Here is a 27,662-nt window from a genome sequence, read left to right as displayed (position 1 = left end):
GTCTTTTTTATCTTAACTCATAAATAGGATCTCAAAATACTTATATCAAATCTCACCATCTACTGTGTACTGCAGGTCATAAGCCACTAACTCGTATGTTGCATTTGAATACAGTAAGGGGGAATTCACTAAGAATGAATTGCAGCTGCTGTTGGCACCATAAATTGTGCATCATTTGCACCAGCTATTTGCTCCGTCTTAAAGTCCAATTAACAAAGCAAAATGCATTAATGATATTCAAACACAAACATGGCCATAAAGTTTTGCAGATCCGCGCAGTTTGCTCTTGTTTTGTGTCTGATTGTGGAGAGAAGCTGTCTGCACCTCCACTCTCTGCTGGGCGGTGCTGCGCTCTCAGGCATCAGTTGAGCGCACACTGACGGATCTCAACTCCATGCACAGATCGATGATGAGCAGGGAGAGAAGGCAGCACTTTTAACAGTTTATTGTAAAGTCCAGACTGGACAGGCGTTTCCTAGTTTCACTCTCTGTAACGCAGCTTCATTTTTTAAAGAGCGTGCAACAGCAGCTCGTCCATATAATAATCCCCGTCCTGCGTAATGGCTCAAGACTGTCTCCACTCTTGTGGAGAAAGTGTGCCCGTGTCCTGGGGTTGAGCCTCACACAGCCCCAGACTGATTGGTCTCACGATTGTAATAATAATAATGACAATATATTGTGAACATACTGTAATCACAGACAAATACATATTTGATCACACTAAAGGTGGAATTGTCGTCATGATCAGTGTAAACTCAGAGCATGACAGCCCTTATAATACTGTGCCGCAGTTCCCACCAGCTCTCTGCAGACGGTAATATTTTCACTCTAATTGTGCATTGCTGTTAGCGCTGATGTTTGTGAATTAGGTGCTTTTTGCCACTAGGCTCATTTGCATAGAAAGGGGCCAAATTCTCGCAGATTGTCTGCATAATAACCTATTTAAATATGCGCAAATGGCACCGGAGCACAGAGACGCTGTTTGCTCTGCGGCGCACTTTGGGGTGCATTCAACCCTCTGCGTGCAATCCTTTAGTGAATTCCCCCCTAAGTGGACAGAAGTTTCAGTCTATTCTTTAGATATGAGAACAATAATATTTTGAGCTGTGTTTTACCTGTGTTTTAGCATATTTTAATGAATGAACCCAATGCAGTCTACAACCATAAAGTATCAAGCAGTGTAACAAGTTGTCCCCCCTCTCTCTTGTTTGAACTGTGGTCTGATTTAATCAACCCAACAAATGAAAAATGTCTACGCTGAGAGACAAACAGCATTCTCATTTTAAAAATCAATTGAATTAATATCCTTCTTACATGTCACAAGGAACCCTGATTTCAAAAGCAACATCCCTCATGTATAATTTGTTTGTGGTAGACAAAGGTTAAAGTGTTGTCTCACCTCATGCTCCCTTCAAACAGGGCCCAACATATAGCTTAAGAAGGGAGAAAGACAGAGGGAGACAAAGAGGGCTGAGAGAGGGAGAGGAACGGTTATTATTTAGGACATGCTTGGCAGCCACAAAGGGAAGCAGAAACTTTGCAACATCTTTTAGACCAAATTACTGCTCCTCTGGAACAGAGCAGTACAGAGTTTTTCAGGCAGACAGGACAGGCCGCAAAAACAGTCTCAAAGAAATCCACTACCCAAAAACAGTGGAGATAAGTGTTTGGAGACAACCGGATAGTAATGAGATGCCTGGCAGCGTGCACATTGGCATTTTGGCATCAGCCATGCTGGGCTGGAGGAAGTTAACAACATAACCTGGGTCTGGGAATGATTACATTTAAAGGCATCATTTTAACAAAGTATGGTATTTCTGCAATGATAACAGGTTTAACATAGCCTTAGATTTATTGCAGATGACTGTCTTGTATCCATTTTATATATTGATTATGGAGAACCATAGTGGGTGTGGCTTTTTCTTTTGATCACAGAATTATTATTATTATTATGATAATGTAATAAAACATCTAACCTGCAGAAATGAGCAGTGATGATTTTTTCTAATGGATATTGTTCCAAAATCCTCCCATTAATAAAACCCGAAGATTTTCTTTAACAGCATTAGCCTGCTCTCACATCTGTGAAATTTGAGGGAAAAGAGAGTGTAAATCTTATGAAAACCTTCATGTCCAAGATGCCAGGTTGCAATGTTCTATTGGAGTTTAAAATGCTCTTAGCGGAGATTCAGGTATGAGACAGAAATCAATGCTTTAGACATATCTCAAAGTTGGTAAGCTGGGTAGCTGGGAGATCTATGCTGTATCTCAATTTCTTCAGCATACTGCCATGTAGCATGCAGCGTACACTATGTACTTACTTAAACTGTGTGTGTGCAGTTGGACAGGGTTGTGTTACAATCAAACAAGGCCACCATGCACTTACCAGATATGCTGATTGCAACATTTGACCACTTCTTATTTTTCTTCATCTTAATAGTGAATTACAACCTGGTTGAGCCCTATAATTAACCTTTGACAACAGCTTGTTTACTTGACTTCAATTCCGTTTTAATTAAATTAAAATGAGTAATGCAAACTAAGGTCGCTTGTGTGTTCACCCTTTTTCACACAATGTGGAATTCAGGCTGCCATTTTTGCCTCTGAGGTGTCCAAGCCTTCTGCTACGTAGATATGGTAGGTAAGAAGTGACAAGCGTTACACACTCAAAACATCCGGGTACTCTTAGTTCTCTGCATTTTGCATCTTGACTGTGTGAATGCACTTTTTTCGTAAGTACAGGGGAAAGCATATTGAGACACAATGATTATTAGCCTGACAAATGCTAGCATATTTCAAGCTGGTTGGCACGTTAGCATTTAGCTAAACAATTAGCCAATTAGCACTTTGAGTAGTCACTATATTGCCTAGCTTGTAGCACTGCCAGTTTACTAGGTACATGTAGCACATACAAAATCAGTCCAATACAAAAGTCCTGCAATGAATCCATCCTTCATGATGTTCTAATGATCAGGTTATTTAGAAACTGCTTCATACAGATAGGTGATTCTGTTATTTAGCCTAACCTCATTGATATAACCACTATCTGAGAGTCGCATACAGTATATTCTTTTACAATTTTACATTTTAAATACTTTGTTTGTTTGTTTTCTGGGGTCAGTAGCAACAACTGCACCAGATCAGGTAGGTTGTTCACTTTAAAGAGTGAAAATGTAGAAGCGGTTTGCATGCTCAGATACACTCCTCTGCTGAAGCTGCTGGGGAGTTGCAGAATCACCTTTGCATGAGGTCAGCAACTTTGCATGACTTTAAGCTGGTCAGCACAGTGAGATAAGGTGTATATGTTCGCGTAAAATCCTAAAATCTTTTACTGTCTCAATAAAATCAAGAAGAAAGTCTATGAAGAAGTGGCATCCATCTTTTGCTTTCCCGCTTGCTCGCTGAGCTGTTTTGCTCTGTTATAAACTGCAGTCAGTTGCCATGCAAGCTGAATGCTAATCGGCTTTCAAACACAACATCTGTATTGCATGACAGAAGCAGTGTGCAAAGCTGTAATAATGACATTTGCACTGACAGAAATGCAAATGTGCTCTATTGACCTTGTTCCTTTGTATTATTGTCTGTGTCCTGTCATTAAAGGAGCTGGTAGTTCCTGGGGTTAGTGATAGGACACTAGTTGAACCCATTCAGCCCCAGCTATCTCCGGGTGTATCCACTGTCAAGATCGAGGCAGCCTATCCAGGTGCCTGCTTCACTACCCTTTAACCTTTGTGGTACTGTGGGCAGATTAGGACATACAGACACAGCTTACCAAGCTCGGAGCACTTTGTCAGCCTCAGATGTACTCATTTACATTCTTCATCTGTCAGGTCCAGCTGCACTGTAACAGTAAAGTCGGAATGCATCATCAGCACACATAATTTAAGGCAAAAATGTGAGAAAAAATGATGCATGCATATATCATGCTTAAAAGACAGCTAAAACTACACATAAAGACGACAAAGTGCAGCTCAGACTGCTAAAAGGACGAAGACTGGTGCTGACAAGATGAATCTGATGTCCTAAAAAGGCCACTGTACTGTGATCTCTGTAGCCTTCCAGATAGTGTAAGGATCCTCTTCATTCTCATCTGACCTCTGTAATTATCAGCAAGTTTCCATTTACAAATCTGCCCTTAATGAAGAGATTTTTCCATGCTACCACCAAAACCAATTTATGGCAAAGATAGCTATATTGTCATCTGTGTCTCTTTTTTATGCAGATTTGTATATAGAGCAAAGTATCTCAGCCATTACTCTCTGGATTGGCAAAAATCTGGCTGGTCCTCAGGCCCTTTCATTCCGCACACCCAATCAGTAAAAGCTGGGAAAAGGCATCCGCAATCCCACTGAAAAAGCTGCATTGAATTCTAAGATGGTTTTTTTTTCGAGAGGTGAACGTAATTGAAAATACTTTAAGACTTGTGCAAAAAAGTAGAAGCATGGATTTAGTTTTTAAAGGGAAGCAGGACTTCACATCCACACAGATCCCAACTTAAAATAGCTTTAAAAAGTAATGAGGGATAACCACTCACTGTTCCTACAGCAGGATTTAAAAGAAGCTAAGCTGCCAATGTGTTTATGGTGTAATGGGTAAATATAGCTTTGTGAATATACAGTGGATTCAATGAATACAATATAGTCTGTGGTTTATTTCAGCCTTATATATGGAAAGTATGGTAAACTGCATTTGAACATCCAAGATTTATTCATAGTGTCAAATTTACTGGAAAAAAGTTAAATCAATACAATCAAGACTGAATGAATTCTGTTACTGTGTCTTTTTGATTGGGTAGAGGTTGTTGAGAGAACCTCTCCACCTGCACCAGTGGAGATCCTCCCATCTAATGCCGGCCAGGACATCGCTCCCACCCAATCAGCTGGTAAGACTGAAATATTCTTGTCTTAATAGTTTTTTTGTTCTGGTCTAATGTTGTCCATTTTCATTCTCAGTTAAGGAATAGGTGCTGCAGCGGACACATCTTAACCAATATACGTATGATTTGTCCTGAATTCTAAAGTGTGTTCCTAACAGGTGACACGTTTAAAAAGTAAGATAAGAGAGTTTACACTAACATTTTGACCTTTGGTCTTCTGATGGTGTTAAAGGTTTCATATGCTGTGTTCGAAAATGCCATACTATACTAGCAGTACGTACTGATTTGGCCAAAATGTAGTATGTAGTATGTAGTATGCAAACAAAAGCAAAATGCCAATAATACCCGGATATTGTATTGATTCTGAGAAAATCTCAAGTATGCATCGGACCACTCCACCTCGCCTACTGTATCCCACAATGCAAAGCGCTGGAACGTCACAGTGGGAGTTGAAATGACGGACAGCAGCAGCATTCCAGCAGAAGGGGGCGCTATAGCTAAAGAAGCGGCGGTTATTGTTTACTTACACCTGACGTAGCATACTGCAAAATGAATTTGAAAAGCTCCTCCATACTACATACTACTGCCGAATGCAGTATGCAGTATATAGCATGTTGTATGTAGTATAGTACGGCATTTCGAACACAGCCACAGTCTACTCTGCAGTAGATGTTTAAGTCTGAGGCCACGGTTCTTTAACAGTCGATCTTAGTTCCAACTCTCTTCTATGGTCATTGGATGTAGTTACTGGCGGAAAGAATGAGATTGTGAAGATGCAAAAATTAGTTTCTTACCTAGGGTGGCTGAGCTAACTCAAAGGTAGGGTACAGGGCTCAGACATCCTGAGGTAGCTCTGAGTAGATCCGCTTTCCTTTTGCATTGAAGGGAGACAGTATTGGAGGTCCAGGCCTTTTATCAGGAGTCTTCCTGGGTGCCTTGTCTGAAGGTCTTCTAGGCACATCCAACTGGCAGGACACCGTAGCATAGATGGGGGAAGAACAAGCTAGAGGAATTACTGATCTGGCGTGGGAACTCTTTGGGATTCCTCAGGAAGAGCAGGGAAATGGGGTTAACTGCTGCTACTGCAACCTGGCTGCGGAGAAGTGGAGTCAAATGGACAGACAGATGAAAACAGCCTTGTTTAATAAGATTGTTAAAACATAAGGGTAGCTGTTTCCTCCTGTCTCTGCTTTTTGTGCAAAGCTACATTATATGTGATAGGTAATTTAAGGCTGAATTAAGGTTTTTATTTTAAACGCTGATTTGAGCGACAACTCAGTAGCTTGAAAGACAAGATGAGTTGTACATTTGGGAGATTGTCTTTACAAAATATCAGCTTAAATAAAGGAAAACAATGCAATTGGTTGGTTTTGTTTAAACAATAGTATGAATCAGATAAAAAGCTCAACTATTTGCATTGTAATAAACCTCCCTGCCATCATCCTCCTGAGCCTACTATGTGATACACATTGGGAACTAATGGCATGCTGTGCTTCCGCATGAGTCTGTAATATTTTGTGGGACCCATTATTAGTTCTCATACAGCTGCTGTATTAATACTCTGCTCTCTCTCTCTCTCTCTCTCTCTCTCTCTCTCTTTCTCTCTCTCTCTCTCTCTCTCTCTCTCTCCCTCTCTCGCTCTCTCTCTCTCTCTTCTGGCCCAGAGGTGGATGAGTGCCAGATCAACCCTTATATTTGTGGCCAGGGAATTTGTTACAACACAGCTGAGGGATACACCTGCCACTGTTACGAGGGATACCGCCTGGATGACGCCCAAACCACCTGTGTAGGTGAGGAGTCCGATGGTCGAAGGTCATCTTGTGCATGTCTGTGTCCGCAGGTTGGCATAACTAAAAACAAGCTTTGTATGCAGTGCACAGTGGGAGCAGAGCACCTTAATTTTAGTGCAGAGCAGACTTTCTGAACACTGGCAGCATCAGTGTTCTCGACCATGTAAGGGATCATGTGCCAGTGAACCTTGGGCTGAGACAACACCTCCTGCATCACCTAGTCAGGTTTTTTTTTTTTTGCTATAACAACCTGTCCACTGTATATTTTCCTGCAAGCGTAATCACTTTAAGGGTTTTCTGCTGTATAGCCTCAATACAATCCATGGATTGACACACCTATTCTATCAAACCACTGAGTAGAATGCAGGGGGCAAAAAACCCAGAATATTAAGAGCACAATTGCCTATTTGGCTATAATGTATGTTCTTAAAATGACTTGGCCAGAGAAGACAGTAGAGTGCATTAGGGGTGGGAATCACAGGGTCACTCACACTACGACACTATACGATACGCGATGTGGCCCACGATTACGATAATATCACGATATTTCTGCGATAATTGATATGTTGCAAGACAATCATATAATGGTACATCATGACATGTGTTACCCTCATTTCATAAGTACCACCGCGAGGAGTCATGAAGTACTGATGCGGTGATTCAAAATTGCAGGGAAATCTGTTTAGAGCGCCGTATATTTGTAAATTAAAATATCGATATTTGCACCAGCATATCGATAACTGTATTGCACAAGTCAGGATGATGATATATTGCCGTATCGATGTTTTGTCCCACCCCTTGTGTGCGTGCTCTTTACCCCCCAAAAGTCCTGATGCTCGAGGACGCCTGCTCTCAGTGAGCACATTTCAATATAAGACATAGTTGTCTTAACAGAATCCAGCACATGCAAAATGTCCAGGATTATTTTGGCCCCACATTTCAGTAACATTTCAGACAACCAACACTGGCCTGGTGTAATATCAGCATGACAAATGATTTCATTTTGACATAAAAAGTATGGCTGTTAGTGCCTTTTGCTACATAAAGGGATTCATTTGTTACATCTAACTGTAAACTAATGTTGGTTTCTGCTGTGTGTGTGTGTGTGTGTTCAGATGTAGATGAGTGTTTGGAAAGTCCATCTTTTTGCTTTGGCGGTCGCTGCACAAACACAGAGGGCAGTTTCATGTGTGTGTGTCCGCGGGGATTCATCGTCGATGAAGAGGGAACCAGTTGTGTTGGTCAGTACTGACTATTTATGCTTCCACATATCTTCAGTCCCAAATTTGAAGTTCTGTTCCATGAAAAAAATTACTGCTGATTATTCTTAGAAAGAAAGAAAATATCCCATTAAAAATAAAAAAGGTTTTAGGTAGGGTTGGGCTTTTTTGGAGTCAAATTGTATCAGGTACTTCAATGGTTAGTAAATTTTCCACAGTCCTCCAGCCGGCTTCTCCAAACAGAGGCCATGCTGACTGCCATCTACTGCAGGTTAATACACTGAGGGCCTAATTCACTAAAGGATTTCATAGCACACGCAGATGGTTGAATGTACGCCTCTGTGCTCCGGTGCCGTTTGCTTGTATTTAAATGAGTCCTTATGCAAACATTCGGGACCTCTTCTATGCAAATGAGCCTCATGGCAAAAACACCAGCTAACAGTTTTAGAGTGAAAATATTAGCGTCTGCAGAGAGCTGGTGGTAAATGTGGCGCTGTATTATAAAGGCACTCACGCTCAGAGTTTCCAGTGATCATGTTGACAATTCCATCTTTTGTGTGATCAAAAAATGTAATTATCTGTAAATACAGTCGGTTAACAATACTTTGTCATTATTAGCATAATTATAGTGTCGAGACAGTCTGGAGCCGTTACAGAACAGGGGTTATTACGTCTGGACGAGCTGCTGTTGTGGGCCAGCTCATGAAATAAAGCTGCATTTCTGACAGTGAAACTAGTAATGCTTCAAATTCTGACTTTAGCATATGAAGGGCTCCACATCAAATGATCAATTATAAATAAGCAATGCCAGTAAGACTTTCATAAAGCTTGCTGAGAAACATTTCACATTCATGAGATACGGAACATTCAAGATATAATCTCGAAGATTTTTTATGCAAACAAATGTCTGTTAAGTCGCTATCTTTCACCAAATGAGGTAACATAATGATGATTGAGCCTCTGGCCCACTGATGAAAGCCTTTGCATTTGCAGTATATAGTTTTATTATGGACTGGGTGTCTGTGGCGACATACGCGGAGAAAATCACAAGTGGCGCCCAGTTAGTGACGCGTTTTCCATCACCCAGCAGTGGTTGGTCTGCCAGAGAGGGTAGGCGGAGCTAAGCAGCTGCTTTTCCGGTCTCTGCAAGTGTTGCGAGTAAACAGTAATCTACTATGGCTGAACAAACAAAGAAAAGATGGATGACTACAGATACAACTTCAAAATTAAGTGAAAATTCAAAGAAAAAGAAACAAATTTGCCGCTCAGATGAAGGCAGACAGTCTAAAAAGGAAAGCAACCGTCAGTGAAGAAAATAAAGAGTTACAACCGTCACAAAGGGAGCCAACCATAAATATCTGGATACGTAGGAAGCGTACTTCCGCAATTACCGTTTCTTGTCAGAAGGTGCTGCCAAAGAGAACGAAACTGAAATCTTTGAGATGATATGTTCAAATAACTTGTAATTACCTTTGTGAAAAGGTGGCAGTTTAGTTATGTTTAAGCTCAAAACTTAGTTAGGTGTAAGCAAAAGATTTTGTTTAGGGTGTAAATAAGAACAATCTATGTACACAGTTGCAACTTAAAAAAAGTAAACTACAAAAAGAAGCGAATATTGACTCTTTGTTATTTATGGGAATTGAACCCTTGTTTCCTGGTCAAATTTGTTTTACCCATCTATTATTCCACCTCCAACTAAGGCTGCCTTCTTTATACTAAGGTGCGTTACTTCTACTGCACATAACAATACACCAGAGGATAGCGTCCATGCTGAAGGGGTACCTACGGCCTCATACTTTGAAGCCTTAGGCCTCTGTCCAAGCTGTCATATTTCACGACCTGTGAGTGAGAAGGTGCTGGCCTGACAGAAAAAAACCTTTATGAATCAAGACGCACATTTCTTAGCAATAAGAGAGTAGTTTTTGAAATGCTGTACTGGCTTTATGGACAGATTGACTGATTCAGTCTTGCTGCTAGTAGGCCGTAAAAATGTACCAACACACACGTACACATTTCATGTAAAAACAAAATGCACCATCAATCATTAGACACTATGCATGCTATGCACAACCACACCTCTGGCACTGGTCAACACTTGGTCAAACATAAGCTCTGCACACTAACAAGTGCATACTAATAGAATTATAAGTCAGTGGAATTTTGGATGTGACCGGTGACCACACTGTTACCAGCGTCTGCACCACCCTCCTCCCGGCTTCATCCCACTTATTGGGATATAAATATGAGGCACTCTGTCATTACGTGGTTTCCTGCCATTTCAACACAGCTCTCCCCACCCACCAAAATGATACTGAATTAGGGCTGTAAGGGCAAACAGGCCTGATGGTTATTTCCCCAGAGCTGCAATAAAATCTCTTCCCCTCTGCTGCGGAGGATGAGGGATCAGGTTATGACTTCTTTGAGAGGTTTATATGGATGAGGATATGCAACCACTGTATCTATTAATAAGATCAATGCAAAAACAGGCGTTCAGACATTTTTTGGAATCCTAAAAGAGAGTCATTATGCTGTGGTGCAAAGTCAACCGGCTTGATTTTTCTGCCATACATATTAGACTCTTGAACCTGTCCTCACTGTTGCTATTATTATATAGAGTTAAAGCACTTAAGTTAGGGTGAAAACCAGTGCACAGTGCTTGTCTACTATATCAAGAATTTTGTCTTGTGTCAGGTTTGGAATTTCTTGGTTGCAGCAGGATGTGTTAGAGGGTATTATTCACATCTGGCAATGTATGTTACCATTGTATATGACAGCTTTATATATATTTTCACAGATATTGATGAATGTGAAGAGAGAACGGTGTGTCCCTCTGGTATCTGCTTCAACGTGCCGGGTAGCTACAACTGTGGCTCCTGTCCTGATGGCTTCTTGGCACAGGGAGGCCAGTGTGTAGGTATGTCTGAACTTTACTACAATACATGTGCTTCTTTAATCTCAATTTTTAATCGCTTTTCAGGTTAAAAAATGGCTGTTAAGTCATTATCTTTGTCAAATAAGTTAAAACAATGCTGTTTGAGCCTAAGGCCAACTGATGAAAGCCCTTTAAAAGGAAAGTTTGACATTCAGATGAAGACAATTAAAACCCTCAGAGAGGACTCTGTTTTGATGTTTCTCAGGATAAGGTCCAAAAACACACGTGCTATACTCGCTTAACACCATACGTGTAACTACAGAGAACAAAACAGAGATCTTGGTTAGTGTTACTTTAAAGCTGCTTAGGCTTAAGTGCCTCTTAAAAAAAAAGGAATTTATCAATAGTGCCACATGATCTCACAAGTACATTTCTTTTAAAGATAACTGTTTTTTTAGAGAGAGGACAATGGGTAGTGGCAGAAATGGGGGAAGAGAGAGTGGGGATGACACGCGGCAAAGGGCCGAGGGCAGGAGTTGAACCCGAGGCGGCCGCATTGAGGACAATAGCCTCTGTACATGGTTGTCAATTTAACCGCTGAGCTAAACCGGCACCGATCTCAGTACATTTCTCATTGTTTATCATAGACACTTTAGACCGACAACATTTATTTGGCTCAGTCCACTTTTTACACAACCAAAATCAAAATGTATGTTTATTTAAATAGAAACATGCCTTTTAAAAGATCAGCATAAGCTTCCTACACCTTTCAAAATAAACAAATAAAATAATTAAGTTACGGTAGAACGGACATTCAGCGCTCCGAGCGAGCTGTGCGTTGACAGGTACATAAATTTTTACTTTTAAAAAAATCAACACACCTATACCTGTCTGTTGTGCTGGGGGTGAGAATCTCTCTCTCTGCATCTGGGCTGGGATTTGAAATCTCTGCAATCATTACCACACGCCACGCAGTTGTAGTAGTAGCTCGCTTCAATTCGACTAAAGTTCATTATTAACGTGTAAAGTGATGTTGTGTGCATTCAAAGGAAAAAGGCATTTTTTGAGGAATTTAAATTTATAACAACTCTCTGACATCATCAGGTACAGTTGTAGTTAAAACTCACTGTGTCACTGTGTTCCTCACTCCTCAACTAGAGGCAGTCCCTAATCTTACTTATTTGGACTTTGAATTGAATTAACCTATATTTGAATAGTTAGTCGCATGTTTACCTCATGGTGAGTAATGTCTAGCCATCAGTACGTACAGAAATCAGAAACAAGCGGCATCAGCCCACATGTTCCTGGAAACCAGAGGTGTGCTCTCCTCTTTCAGGAGTTTGCTGCTCCTGTGTCCCATGTGACACAGGGTTAGCTGTGAGGTTTGGACTGCTCACACACCATACAGGGCGAGCCAAACCGCAGTGGGGTGGCAGTGATTGGTGGTAGTGGTGAGAGGAAATAATTAGGCCATGCAACGAGTCCTTTATAGAAGTTAATAACCCAGCTCACAGATGTTTGCATGACACTGCCAAGCACAGGGAATCTCCTCACATCTCCTCGATCTGTGTGTGTGTGCTCGTGTGTGTTGAAGTTGATTGGAGTTCTTGTTGCACACTGCTGGTGTTATGACATTTTACTACAGACTCCATTATTAACCAATTCTGAATAGGTCAGATTGAATTAAGTAATTGTTTATCACAAGTGAGGTTTAATTTTTGATGCTGTGGCCACCAGGGGCCTATACTAGGAAGCGAGTTCAGCATACCCAGGGTCTCCTTTCCTGATCTGACTTCACTTAACCTGACAAAGGATATCGAGCTGAGCGGTCACACAACACTGGTTATCAACCTAGGGTTTCTATGAGGACGTTCACATAAAAGGGCCGTTGTTCTAAACACGGGCAGGTCTGCCATCAGCTGATCTGCATATTTTACAAACAGACGATGATTTTAGAAAGATATGCAGAAATTACACATAATCCAGGCTAAAATCTGCTCAGTTGCAGCTGCTGAATGCAGGAAGGACAAATAGTAAAAAAACGCAGACAGTGTAAATGCGCAAATATAATACTATCACTGCTGCATCATTATAGCAAGATATATTTATTATAACTAACTAATTAACTAATACATTGCAGAGATGTATTTTTGTTGACTTATTCTCTCAGCCATATCAAACTATGGAGCAAATGAAAATAAATATAAAACCACAAATTAGAGCAGTAGGAATGCTTACTTTCATATCTTATGAGTACAAAAGTACTTTAGGCTTCAGTGGTTTTATCAGTCTCTGTTGTAGATGTAGGCTATATCAGTAATGCACGATGAATATATCTCATTAATATATTTCATATAAAAAATCATACGGTAAAGCAGAAGTGTTGTACCGGTCACGATCTGCTCACAGAGCTCCTCAATCAAGAGACCTGATTGGTCAGTAGGTGGTGATGAGTTCAAGTTGATCTCTTATCTCAAACATAACCTGCTCTGGAGCAGGTTAGGTGTTCAGCATAAGTTACCATGGTGATCTACCCCGGTAAGAAGTGAACCACCTTCGTAGTACTGAAAACTCTGAGTTAACATTGAAGTTACCCCGATAACCGCAAATCCTGCTTCACAGTATACCGCCTAAACTTCACTGAAACAACTGCTCGGGGGTATGACTTGAGTAGGACGATTGCTCTGCCTCTGTCTGAACTTATATTTTTTGAATTATACAATTTAGCCTTCAGATCACATTAAAAATATATAGATGTACTTGGATAATATTTTCTGAGTGATAAAAGTAGACTGAATATAATTTCCATTGTGTTTCTACGTCTGCAGCTGTAGCACAAACCCCAGTGAGCAGCAAACTGTGTTTTTCCTGGCAGCAGATACAAAATGAGTCTGGACGGGGTTAATGGATGACACAGAGCAAACCACGCCCTATACCCTCTCCCTACCCACTATGTTGTTCTTCATGGAATACGCTGTACAGATGTTATTTCAATCCGGTTCCGTAAATGTGAACTGCTTTGATATTGTCATATAGACAATAACAGCTTAAAGTTAAAATCATATCTAGTGTAGAAAACAGTGGATGTGTTCATTCAAGTTGCTGCTCTTACTACCGTACAATATAATGAAAGGTGCTTCATTCAACTTGAGCGTGACTACGCAGATACTCACCGTGACAACAGAGCGGGAGGGGGGAGGGTCTGCTTTATTTAAGGCCAAAAATAAGTGATGAAAGCCCTACATCCTCTCAGCAAAGAAAAACAACTTTAAAACAGTCAACATTTTTTTTAACTAAGTTGTCTTTCGTACAGAATTAGATTCAGTTTCACTAAATTGCTATCAAACCCCATCACCAGTGTTTCTTTTCTTTTTGACAAATGTTGAAAAACTGGCCTTGGTGTGTTCCTTCATATAGTTGTAAGGCCAATCAGTTCATGGAATGACAGCATTCTGTTGGTCAGAAAATGTGGTGGTCAGAAAGAATACATGCCTTTAAAAATAAAGTGTAATAACTGCAAACGTCAAATGCCATTCAAATAAGTCGTTGCCTCATAAACATGCATTAGGTCTGGGCACGGTTTGCATAAATGGCTTTACCATTCAAAACCTTTTGGCTCATTTTACCAACAGGACTTTTTTTGTTCATGCTTGTTACAGTAAAACTCGATCACGTCACTTCCTCGGTTATAAATTTTGTGGCTTCACATAACAAAACAAGCTTCTCAGAGTTATGCTGGAGCCGTCTGAGCTCATGGCTCTGGATCAAGTTTCAACACAACTACACAAACAAAGTTTAATTATTAAATTGTAATTATTTCATGCCACTCAAAACTGCCACGGTATATCCATATAATATTGACCAATTATAATACGCCACTCCAATTACTCTGCCTGTGTTTACCTCAAGTGTTGAGCCCTCCAGCCTTTAATTAGATCAGCTCTCCACACTGTGTGCCTCTCAGACTATAAATCACAGACCTCTCTGCCTCCACAGGATGTGAGGAGACAGCAGTTGTTTAAAGTGTAATACAAGCAGCTTCTTCATTGGTGTTTACAAATGCTCTTTATAGCAATTAACTTTATTTGATTGATTTATTTAATGCCGTTAGCACATTATTTATTGTTCAGACACTAAATGATGGTCAATATGTGAGAGAAATCTAGTTGTTGAACCTCTGCCCGCTGCTCATGTAATGGAGTTGTTCCAATGTTTGTATTGTTTCAGATATAGATGAGTGCCAGGACCAGCGCGTCTGTACCAGAGGCCACTGCCAGAACACGGAGGGCTCCTTCATCTGTCACTGTGGGCCAGGCTTCCGAGTGTCCCAAGCAGGAGATCACTGTGATGGTAACATTTACTTATCAGTTCTGTACATTTGAATGGCTAATCAGCAACAATAACAATTATTACCGTGGTAATAAACGGTAATTGCGGGAGCACAGATATCCAGACAGTGTTGCATTTGTGACGTCCACGGTCCAGTTGTGGTGGTTGTAACTCTTGATTTTCCTCGCTGGAGGTCGCTTTATCTTTTTAGACTGCCTTCATCTGAGTGGATTTTCACTTATTTTTGAAGTTGTATCTGTAGTCATCCATCTTTTCTTTGTTTGTTCAGCCACAGTAGATTACTGTTTACTCGCAACACTTGCAGAGACCGGAAAAGCAGCCGCTTAGCTCCGCCTACCCTCTCTGGCAGACCAACCACTGCTAGTTGAAAATGCGTCACTAACTGGGCGCTGCTTGTGATTTTTTCTGTGAAAGTCACACCAGACACCCAGTCTGTAATACTGCAAATGCAAAGGCTTTCATCAGTGGGCCATAGGCTAAATCACCATTATGTTACCTCATTCAGAGATAGATTGTGACTTAACAGGCATTTATTTAAATGAAAATCTTCGAGATTATTACTTTAATGATAATAATAAATAATAACATACAAAAAACTATACAACAACAAAGCACAAACTCCAAACATCAAAACAACGGCCACAACAACATTATGTTGGCATCATAATAACAACAAAATAAGGATATCAACACAACAATAATGATAAGAAAATGATTAATAATGGTGCATTTTACTTTTCAAAACCAGAGTTACAAAGTGAATGACTTGACATATAACTGAGAATGCACAAACGTGTACATTATAAAATGATCGTCTATCATTAGAGGCTCGATATCCCTGATGCAGATCAGAAAATCACTTTAATGGTTTCCAATCAGCAGATGAATTGACAATTTTTTTTTATTCAAACTGAAATCACTTATTTACATCATAAAATTACGTGGTTGGTCTGCTTAAAGGAATGCTTGCCTAAAATGCTTGCTTAAAATTCAGCAGCTATCTTGAAATTCCCTCTGATTGGTAGGTGGTAAGTTGTGTATCATCTTGCTTTGTCTATTTGCTGCCCTGTTGATGCTGAGTTTTGTTGCAGATGTTGAGCAGGAAAACAAGACTGTGATATATATCAGTTTTATAGTTCCAATTAGTTACTGATTGAAGACATGGCTTTTAATTTACCAAGGACACAGTGTCAAAGACATCAATCACTGCAGAGAGGAGGACGAGGGAGAAACACTGCTTCTTTCATGTTGTCTTTAGACATTTATTTGCCCTAATGGCCACCAGGGGGCAGACAGCTAACCACGACTAAATAATTATGGAAATTAATATAAGCATTTAATTTATTATCTTTTGGGAATATTAAAATTTGAATTAATAAATAATTTTACAAATGTATTAGTTAATAAATAAACAAAATAAATTACAAAGAATGTTTTTGTTTCAAAAGAGAAACACTTGTGGTCTTAAAGCTCCTGTGAGGAGTGTTTTTGTTGGTTATGAAACAGACTGAAATGAATTGTGATTACTCTATATGACCTACAAAGGCAAACGAGACCGTCAGAAACCAGATTGATTATTTCTATAAAGTTATTTTTAATGCCTGAAACCCCTGGAGGGGGTAGGTGTCATATGAAGCAGTTAACTGCACGCTGCCTTTGTTTACTTATTCCAGAAATTTAAAGTGAGTAATACATATGACTGTTAAAGAAAGCAGGATAGGATTTTTGTTAAAAACCACCACTTGTACAGGACAAAATCAGCAAAGAGATAAGAGGTATGACTTTGTCAACAGGGGGCGCCAAAATCAACACAAACCAAAAGTTCCTCACAGGAGCTTTAAATACGAAAAATTTGTATGTGTGATTCCTTTATTTTCAGTTCGCATTTCCATTTGTATTTCCATTTTCCATATGCTTTTCCAAAAAGCTCTCCATCCAAATATGTTTTAATGCTTCAGAACTGTTTCCATGATATTTGTGGTCCTCCATACAAAGTGTCACCTGAAAGTTGAACAAGAAAAACTCTTAGGTCTGTCATTTATACTCAGTATTGTACTTAGAATGTTTAATATGTGATCGAGCTCAAATGTACCCTGGAATACATTTGCATTTTTTAGTGAGTCTCGTATAATTAAGTACTAGAATAATTTAGTATAGTTTGTCTGTTTAAAACCCCCAAAAAACCCTCCTCTCATTGGACCAATGTGTGTGTGTGTGTGTGTATGTGTGTGTGTGTGTGTGTGTGTGTGTGTGTGTGTGTGTGTGTGTGTGTGTGTGTGTGTGTGTGTGTGTTCCAGATGTGGATGAGTGCTTAGAAGAAGCCAGGCCCTGTGAGGCAGTAGGGGAGTGTGTTAACAACGTGGGCTCCTACACCTGTACCTGCCCCCGCGGATATAGACAGATCAACGGCACCAGCTGCAAGGGTGAGTTCTGGAGCAGGATTGCATCCTTTCAACACCAGACGTATTTCTGATCCTGGATGTACAATTTCATGTTACAAACTATGTATAATGCTGCTTTGGTGGATAAACATGCCTCAGTAGATTTCTGTCTCTGTCCTCCCAGATGTTGATGAGTGTGCGGATGAACAAGAGCTGTGTTCCCCCCATGGTGAGTGTCTGAACACAGAGGGATCCTATCTGTGTGTGTGTGAGAGTGGATTCACTGCCAGCCTCGACACGCCCTCCTGTGATGGTAAGATGCAATTACAAAGAAATGGAACACACACACACACACACACACACACACACACACAGTGTTTCATTCAACAGAACTTCATTTTAAAGTATCATCATGCAGATGATAACTTTTTCTTAACTCAGCTCAGACTATGTAAATATACAGACCCATTTTTCAACAAATCCTCTGAAAAATCCTAAACATCAAACCCATCAAGATTTGAGTCACTTTAAATTAGATATATTGTAATAATTTCAGCTGCTAGCCCTTCATTCCTTATAAAGAGGTAAATCTTAAGAAAGTGGCCAAAGAGATGGCCAAGAGTTTTTTGTGGTACTATTGATGTAAATGTCATTCAGGAGACACTAACTAAACAATCATCAGTTAATTCAGTCAGTGTATTTAAATAATATCCAGCACAGGAACAGTATATGCTATTTGTGTTCTTTTAATTTTATTACTTTTTTCTTTCATTTAATCACAATTTTTACGCCCCTTTCCTTTACTTACATTATCTTCAATGTTTTTGAATATAAATGCCTAATGTATGGCTAATTGTGATGTGAAAATTTAAAGTCAAATATAAGCCTTATTTTTACAGAACGCTCTCTGCATATTATTTGCTGTGTATATTCCATGTTATTGTATCTTTCTGCACAGCAGGAAGAGCCATTCCCTCAACTCATGTAAATATTTTTTGTGTTCTCAGCTGAAATATAACCTCTCATCTTATAAGATTAGTTTTTACTGTTGCCCTGCGAGATCAACACACTGCAACAGAAGAAAAAACATGCAAACAGACCAAACACAATCAAATTAGGAAAAAACTAGACAACACGTGCAGAATTAAGAAGAAAATGCTAAAAAGTTAGACAACCAAAAAAGCTCGACATAATCAAATACAGAAATGTGCTGCAAAAAGGAAGGAAGGAAAAAATGAGAGGAAAGAAACAGACGGAAGCCTTTGAGCTGGCTGTCTAGACAAGGAGGGATATTTGTTGCTCTCTGCCTCGTGATTTATGCAGGGGGCTCAGACTCAAGTGTGAGTGTGTGTATGTGTGTGTGCCTGAATGTCTACCTTTATGAAAGCAGTTAATGCATGACTTATTTACAACTTTTTGCACCGTCTGTTTCAATTGCACAAGCTTTGAGTATTCTGTTTAATCAACTGCATTCAATTTTCACCTTTCACGTCACTTCCTTAATCTGTGTGGGAGGAAATGAAAGAAAATGCAGGATAACTTGTATGTATTGCTGAGTGCTTGGGTATGTCCATTTCCATCTGCAAACACTCATTGTTTATGTGATTTGCAGACATTGTTGTGAAGTTTTTTTTGCAATGAAATAAAGTGAAATGTTAGAAGAACAGATAATACAGTCTTATTATGTGTTTGAAGGGAAGGATGGAACATATCACCAAAGTTTAAAGTATCATTTGGCATTTCTTGGCTTTTTTTGTCTGTTTTTTCTCCAGATATCGATGAGTGTGGGCTTAATGAGACACTGTGTGGCCCTCATGGCTTCTGTGAGAACAGACTGGGTTCTTTCCGATGCCTCTGTGACCAGGGCTACCAGGAGTCCCAGGATGGCCAAAGTTGTGTTGGTAAGTGTTTGCTTTTTCATTTTGAATCCAGTAATTCTGGTACAGAGCTGAAACTGATTCCATAACACATAGCAACGCAAGAGTTGTCTCAAGTGTCTCCTCGGCAGCATGTGCTAGTTCTAATAAAAGTGAGCAGTTCCCAAAAAAGGTTCCTCAGTCATCTGGAAGTGGTTTGGTTTTGCAAAGTTGGACCTCAAGGAAACCAATGTCTGCTGTAAAGTTTGTATAAATTTTGTGGCAACTAAAAGCAGAAGCACGACTAATTTATTCCAGCATCTCGAACAGAGGCACACAGCGGACTGTGACAGTGACAGTGGCAACCCCTAAACACCTGCTAAATCACAGTTCACTTAAGCAGCATGACATTGATTTAATCGTTAATGGTGGGTAGAAAAATCTGATACCTTATTTTCAGAAAATATCGCCAAGCCCTGGGTGTTGTATTATAGCCTCTATAGTGTATTCACCTGAAATGTTTATAATTAGACACTCACATAAACTTCAAATCATGTGCTTTCAGTCGAGGTTGAGTTTGCAAAAGAAGGAAACTGGTACTTTGTGAAATTGTATATACATTTAAAGGAAAGAGCAGCAGTAAAATGCAACAATACAAAGCAGGAAACGGAACTCTTGCCATTAGCTTTGTATCTTTATTAGTCAAATATGATGTCTACATTTGCTCTCTGCCAGAAGAGACCTGCCTGAGACTCATACCTCCAATGTTGCGTTGTGGAAGTTTGCTGCATCACTGCATCCGGCTGGGTGGGGACATGTTGCATCTCCATAGCAACTTTCCAGATATGTAGGTTGCGCTTTGAAGGCTTACAGGTGTTAGGGCCAAGCAGTAAGGCACAGGGAAAACAGGAGTTAATATGAAAAAAAGGGTTTTACTTCTATTTTAAAATGTATAAACCAAGAATATAATGACTAGGCCTATAAAAGAGATCAACTAAAGGTAACTCTCAACAAAGGGGAACATACAGTATGTAGTGGCTGGCCAAACCAAATAATACAGAAGTGATAAACAAAATGAAAACCAACTACAAGTAAATGCAAAGTAAATCCAACATTATGTTCCCTTTGTTGTAAATCAACCTGCTGTGTTTCTCAATTATTCTTTTTTATTGTATTGTAGTTTCATCTGTCCTTAAAATATCAGTGAACTTACTCTCCACTGACAATCCACTAACTCAGAATGCCTTGCAGGTGAGATTGTGAGCAGAAACAGGTCAAACACAGTGATGCTGTACTATAAACACAAGAAATATTCAGCCCACTAGCAGCTACCTCCAACAGTTATTGGACCTTTGATTTGCAAGTGGGACCACATGGCCATTGACTGGGAAGGCTTTTGTTTGTATTAAGGTGCCTTTCCGTATATTTGGTGAGGATTTGATCCCAATGGGCAGCATACCTGCCTCCCTTTCTGCTTACTCTTAAAGTGAGTTTCCATTTTAATGGCTGCCATTGTTGCAGAGTATCTACATCTCTGCCGCAACTTTTGAACAACAGTGGACATTTACATTTCTTCAGAAAATTTGGAATCGATCTCTCACATGAAGGCCTGGTTTTCTCTTTTGTTGAGGTACAGTAAGGCCCCAACCATTAATTGAAATTGTAGGGTATAACGCCTCCTGTTACCTTTGGCGTCTCTCATAACTCTTGAAAGCAATATTAGCAAGCATTGTTGACACACTATCATGGAGCCGATGTTAAAAATCAGTGATTTTCCACAGGTTTGGTTTGGAATGAGTATGAGCTGGATGGTGCTGGTGGTTTTCCCCAGGCTAAATGGGCCCCTGCAGCTCCCATCTAGTCCAATTTCCTCCTGCAGGAAGGACTGGTTAAGCAGACTTCCCCCTGCTGAACCTTGATAGAAAACTTCCTCCACATTCCCTCTTCCAATGACCAACCCCACCAAAATACCCACACACAGCCATAAAATACAGTACCAAAACTACCGTCACATGGTTACTCATACACCTCAATAAACTGTGTCCTTTTTACACAGTTACACACACTTCCCATCTGTCCTTTGGCAGTACTGCTGGGTCCCACCCAAGTGCAGTCCAGCCAGCTGCCTCCTCTTCACTGCCAAACCATCACTGTGCTGTGGCGAGCACAGATGGACTCACTTACACACACACACGCACACACACATACACACACACACACAGTTCTTGAAAACCAACAGTGGTGGTGTACCACTAACCATTCAGAATGCGTGTCGTCTCTCCGTCTTCCTTCCACTCCATCTACTCCCCTTCTCTTATCAGTCAAACATCTGTGGTTTTCTCTCTCCTCTTCCTTATATCTTGTCTTCCAATCCTGTGCTTTCCCATTCTTGCCCCTGAGATTCTATCTCCACTATCCCCCCATCTCTTTTCTTCCTCTTAACCTTGAACACCAAATTTCCACCATAATACCATTAACTTTGAATCAAGCTCTTCTCTCACCTTTTTGCCTTGCACTCTACTGGGCATGGAAATAATATTATAATTGTTTTTGAGAAAATCAGCCAAATACAGAGCTGGAGACAAATATTTAATATGTATTAATAAAAATATATTTTTGTTTATTATCACCTTGTTTGTATTAAAATTGATATGAAAGTCACTTGCAGCCACTGAACTTGACAAGTTGTAGCTCATCTTGCACACTTAATGATGAACAACCATATTGTTACAATTGTTAACGTGAAATTCCCTATTCCTAACCTTTTTTGTTTCTTTTTTTTTAACTTTTTTTTTAAACATATTTTTGGGGTCTCAAAAGTTTTGGAATTGCCCAAGTAGATCGCTTCAGTCAAATTATGTCCACTAAAAGTGCCTCTTATTGCCACTGACAGGCCCAGATTGGACAGATTGGATTGTTAAAAAAAACAGATCATTTTCTAAAAGTAAGTACCTTTTTTGTCAGAAACAGCCGATTGCTATATTTCTCTCTGAAAAGCCAGCAGACCTTATTGACAATTACAGTGTTTTTACCAGACAGAGGAGTTGCTGGTCTTCTGCTGCCTTGATCGGTTAGTTTGTTGTGTTATTGTATTGGTTTTGATCTGAACATACCCTTTAAAACAACAAAGTCACGCATACAAAAATTGCTTGCTTGTTTATGTCAATGGAGTCTGGTGGCTTTATAGAGAGTGACTGTTTCTGGTTTGAAAAAAGCCACTTACTTAACAAAAATCTCATGCAGTGATCCTTTCTGTTATATTGTTAGAAAGTTTTGATGATTCTGTGCCCGTCCGTGTCAAAACAAGCTCTTAGTGGACCTACTTTGGCAAGCTATTTGTTCTGAAAGGATTACCCTATTGTCATTACAGCCTGTTTTGCGGCTGCTGGCTGAAACATTCCACTGGAGCAGTCCCGAAACTTTTTGAAACCACTTCTTGAACTTCTTCTACCCATAAGTCATTTAAAATAAGTAAAAATAGGGCCCAGGTTTAAAAATACCAGGGTACCAGAGCCTAATGAGCAGGATAATATATATATTAGCATAAAACATATATTACCACGATTTTCTTTTCCTTCTCCGTAGATGTAAATGAGTGTGAGCTGCTGAGCAGTGTGTGTGGAGAAGCGCAGTGTGTGAACGTCGACGGCTCCTTCCTCTGCATGTGTCCCAGCGGCCAGGAATATAACGTCATGATTGCCAAGTGTGAACCCGTTCCCACAGGTGAATCACCTTCAGCTATTGTAGAAAATAACAAAGAACTCAAAGACACAGTGTATGAGTTGTTTCATATTTCTCCATTCAACTGTGTCAATTTATTCAGTACATATTGATAAAAATGCAGAGGCTGAAGAAGAACAGCAAACTATCAGTAACCTCCTGTTCGGTAATCAAGGTTTTCCATAAGTCAGGTCTGCCAAATGTCGCCTTTTAAACGTATGAGTTTATATGAGTGACATCTACTGAGCAGTTTGATTTCCCTCCCACTGTGTAATCATTCTGCTCTCTGTTTCTTCCTTTACTCATTTTTCAGCGCCATCAGTGGAGCGTAAGGAGTGCTACTATCGTCTCAATGATGAAAACCTGTGTGAGAGTGTGCTGACCAGCCATGTCACCCTGCAAGAGTGCTGCTGCACGCTGGGAGCCGGCTGGGGGGACAACTGTGAGGTCTATCCCTGCCCTGTCAATGGAACAGGTGAGTAAGAAGAGATGGAGGAGAAAGAAGGGAATCTGAACGTTACAGACTGATTGACCATTTTCCCTCATTTTTACCACTGAGTAGAAACTGAACCTTTCTGAGGGCCTTTTGGGGCTGTGGCTCAGTGGTAGAGTCGGTCTTCTCTCACTCAGAAGGTTGGGGGTTCGATCCCTGAATGCTACAGTTACATGTAGAAGTGTACTTGGGCAGGACACTAAACCCCAAATTGCTCCCGGTGGCATAGTCACTGGGTATGAATGGGCATAGATCTGATTGGAGATGGGCACTTAGGCCTTTGCCATCAGTGTGTGAATGAGTGTCTGAATGTGACATGTAGTGTAAAAGCAGCAGACTAGAAAAGCGCTATACAAGTACCGTCCATTCACCATTTACTTTTGTGTTCCCTTTTAGACCAGTTCAATCAGATGTGTCCATCTGGAAGGGGTTTTATTCCCACTGAAGACTTGCTGTATGGTGTTCCCACATCTGACAGCTACAAAGGTAAGAATAAGCTACTTCTACATGACTTAACATCATGCATAAATCACACAGCTGAATACAAAGTGCTTCATAGAACACTTTTTGTGACATCTCTACTTCCCGCAAGTGCAGACTTTAAGTACCCTCTTAGATGGTTGTTAATAGTAATGTTAGAAGTTATTTTGGGTAATTAGACCAATTTGCATCACATCTCTGCTCCTGTGTCTTATTGCACAGTTTAGGTAGTCTTGTTCTCTTCTAGAACCTGCCCAAGATTGCTCCTGGACCAGTCCCCATTTGTTACGCCCCAACCTAAGGCGGCCCTATGGGGCTAACAACTATCCACAATTGACCCAACAAAATCACATAAAACACCTTATAAAAGTCAAAACCAAGGGATGTTATTAAAGGATAATCAAACAACCAAATCTTTAACTGAATGCTAACAAAATCAACCAAAACACAACAAGACTAAATCCCTGCTGAGAGGCAGAACTACAGTAGTCCCCATTCCAGAAGCCTCTCTGTCTTCAGATGCCATGTCTAAAATTTTTAAGCATCCAAGACCATGTGAACCTCATTCTGCAATCACCTGGAAAGAGCTGGGAAGACACAACAGAAAGGGAAAAGGGACAAACATAGCAGGCAACACATACAGCCGTAACAGCATTACTTCAGTACTGTATCTGTAATTACTATCAGCCAACGTATTGCTGCTGTTTTTGAAACTCCCAAATATTAATATCAGTATCAGCCTTAAAAATCCAGTATCTGTCAGCAATAGTCTGACTTCTGAATGTACATTTTTTAAACTCTTTCCGCAAGATTTTACACAAAAAACAAAACAAACAAAAAAACTATGGCATTATTACTAATGCATGTTGTGATGACGATAATCTAATTTTCCCTTCTAGCTACCAGGCTAATGCTAAATGTATTAAATTTGCAGGATACAACTACTTATGTTGATTTGAAACTTACCCCACATGTACTTTTACAGTTACTCTTGACTCTCCATTGTAACTCTTTTATAGCCAACGAACAACTCTGTGAACATGTAACATTTGCTGTGTTACTTGCCTGATGCAGATGCAGATGAATGTACACTATTTGGCCAGGAGGTGTGTAAAGGAGGCTACTGTTTGGATACTGTGGGCAGCTACGAGTGTTACTGCAAGACAGGACAGTACTACGACCCGGCCAAACTGGAGTGCAAAGGTCAGGGTGATACACAGCAAACACAACCTGAACTAATATCAATGCACATACACAATTTATATCTATCTAATTGCCATCTGATTTACAATGTTTAATAATTCTGCAGTAACACTGTCAAAAGCAGAATTCAGGCTGTCACCTCAATGACTTTCTAGAATATTTTCACTGAGCATGACTGCAATCTACAGTATGTACCTAAAGATTGTAAATATTTCATGAAACATTAAAATAAAGCTACCACATGAGGTCTGAGCATAGATTATTTTGTTCATGTACTTTTTTCAACACTTAAATTTCAAGTCAGCACAGACTCTAAAATGATCTGATTGTAAGATGCTCTGAGAAAGCTCTGAGAAAATGCAAGTGGACTTTGTGATGAATCAATCTTTAATAGCTTCACTCATTGCTCTGAATATTTGCTTTAAACGTCTGTCAGAAGGTTTTTATACAACAACCTGACAGAGGAGCAGAGGACAGGGAGGCGGGTGAAGCCCTAGCAGAGATACAGCTCCTGGCTCCGTTCTTTTTAATTCATCCCATTTATGTGTGACCTGACGAGTCAGAAAACAGCCCAGAACTGGCCTGAGGCAGCTGTGCTTTATAGGTGCAAATTAAGGAGAAATGATGGAGAAAGACTCGGGGTGAATGGCTTGCAGTTATGTTTGACATTAGCATTCAAAGTTTAGGAGAGAAAATGAACAAATCTTATTGTGGAGCATTTTGTTATAATATTCAAGTTTTCATGGTGATTCAGTTTTTCCAGTATATTTGCAGTAACAGAGGAGCAGGCAAAAACTAAACTTTAAGAGTGTCCTTCAATGTCAATGGAAAAAAGTTTATCAAGTTTTATTTCATGGTGTGCCATTGCTTCTCAGAAAAGCAAACAAAAAACAGGAGCAGACTTTCACGAGGAGGAGGGAGTTGGATTGGGGCAAAATAGATTGTTTTCAGCTGTAGAGTTATTTACGCTAGATTGTGTGTGTCCACACACGATTGGTCCCTGGTCATTGGTTAGGGCAGTGCAGCTGACATGAAGAAAGTCCTCTGACTTTATTATTTTTCCAGTAAATGTCTCTGTTTGCTTTTCTGTCCTAAAGACGTCAACGAATGTCTGGATGAGTCGGTGTGTGTCGGAGGACAGTGTACGAACACAGACGGCTCATACATGTGTTTCTGTACACATCCCATGGTGCTGGATCCCCACAATAACCGCTGTGCCTTCATCCCTGAGGTGGCTGGTAAGAACAGCTCCATTATACCCCTTTCCCATCAAAATTAGCGCGTTGACGTGGATTTTTCAGACCCAGGAAGACCCGCTTATAAATGCCGATTGTCTCTTTTCCCATTGCCAGTGGAGTATACTGCTTTTGGTCTCTTTTCTGCTGCGTCAAAGTCTGACGTCACAAATGCTCCCGAAACAGGGTTAGTAAACAGTGAAGATGTTACTGTGGTTAGGTCTTTATTGTATCTATTACTCATTCAGTCAGTTTATCAAACTCGGCGGCGACAAATATAGAATGATGTTCAAGCACTGCTTGGACGGAGACGGCCGGAATTTGTAGCTGAGATGACAAGGAGTCGCAGAAGTTACAGACGGAGCATAGCATCGCACTGGAGAGGGGGCGGAGATTAGCGTGTCTACACGGGTTTTGTGTTCCCATCAATGCCGATCGGAGCCGATACGATAGTAAGCTGGGTCTGCTACAGAGTCATTTGACCCGGGTCTGAATGCCAATTTTAACCATTCCCATTAAGCAAAAAAGCCGGGTGTTAGCAGGTGTTTTTTTGACCAGTGGGAAAGCGGCTTTACTTACAGTTTGAAATACAGTATATAGAAAGATAAAGCATCACTTCTTCCGAGCACTTCACTGATTGCTGAATATGCAACACCCAGAAACATTAATGAACATTTACCTAAAGGTTCTCATTAACGCACAAGCTCTGACACAGATAGCAGCAAGCTTCCACATAGAGGTTTTCCAGGGTCTACGAGCACATAACAAGTACACACAATACTGTTTCATGTCGTTATGCTGTGTGTGTGTATGTGTGTGGTTGCAGAGCAACATGAGACTGAGCAGGTTGACTACCAGGGTATCTGCTGGCAGACGTTGACAGAAGCCATGGCGTGCACACAGCCGCTGGGACCCAACAGGAAGACCACTTACACAGAGTGCTGCTGTCTGTACGGAGAGGCCTGGGGCATGGACTGTGCCCTGTGTCCGCCCAGAAACACTGGTACACACTACACAACATCACACACTCTTTGAGTATTGTTTGGGCTAGCTCAGATGCACCATTATGTATGTCTACATGTGTCTCATATTGTGTTGTGTTTGATGAGCAGTGTTTGATAGTACTTACACAAAAGAACGCATGCAAACAAAAGAATGCGTGCAAACCAGCTGTCCAGTGTTTAAA

The 27,662-nt window shown here is 40.3% G+C and overlaps 1 protein-coding gene across 1 annotated transcript in view; it reads left to right on the top strand.

The window, feature by feature from the left end:
- Positions 1–27,662, top strand: part of ltbp1 (latent transforming growth factor beta binding protein 1) — a 111,007-nt gene that overhangs the window by 77,234 nt on the left and 6,111 nt on the right. Inside the window, exons 13-28 of the mRNA XM_069658258.1 lie at positions 3,122–3,144; positions 3,601–3,703; positions 4,796–4,882; positions 6,541–6,666; positions 7,782–7,907; positions 10,681–10,800; positions 14,986–15,108; positions 17,406–17,531; positions 17,674–17,802; positions 19,262–19,390; positions 22,931–23,068; positions 23,379–23,540; positions 23,955–24,044; positions 25,113–25,241; positions 26,339–26,479; positions 27,303–27,479. Of these exons, the coding sequence (XP_069514359.1) occupies positions 3,122–3,144; positions 3,601–3,703; positions 4,796–4,882; positions 6,541–6,666; positions 7,782–7,907; positions 10,681–10,800; positions 14,986–15,108; positions 17,406–17,531; positions 17,674–17,802; positions 19,262–19,390; positions 22,931–23,068; positions 23,379–23,540; positions 23,955–24,044; positions 25,113–25,241; positions 26,339–26,479; positions 27,303–27,479 (1,929 nt within the window). The remainder of the gene's footprint in view (positions 1–3,121; positions 3,145–3,600; positions 3,704–4,795; positions 4,883–6,540; positions 6,667–7,781; positions 7,908–10,680; positions 10,801–14,985; positions 15,109–17,405; positions 17,532–17,673; positions 17,803–19,261; positions 19,391–22,930; positions 23,069–23,378; positions 23,541–23,954; positions 24,045–25,112; positions 25,242–26,338; positions 26,480–27,302; positions 27,480–27,662) is intronic.

This window comes from Semicossyphus pulcher, unplaced genomic scaffold (assembly GCF_022749685.1).
Source record: "Semicossyphus pulcher isolate SPU_LCO1_2020_fin unplaced genomic scaffold, fSemPul1.0.p SCAF_12, whole genome shotgun sequence".
In the NCBI taxonomy this organism is placed as follows: domain Eukaryota; kingdom Metazoa; phylum Chordata; class Actinopteri; order Labriformes; family Labridae; genus Semicossyphus; species Semicossyphus pulcher.
This window is presented reverse-complemented; position numbering and strand designations above follow the sequence as displayed.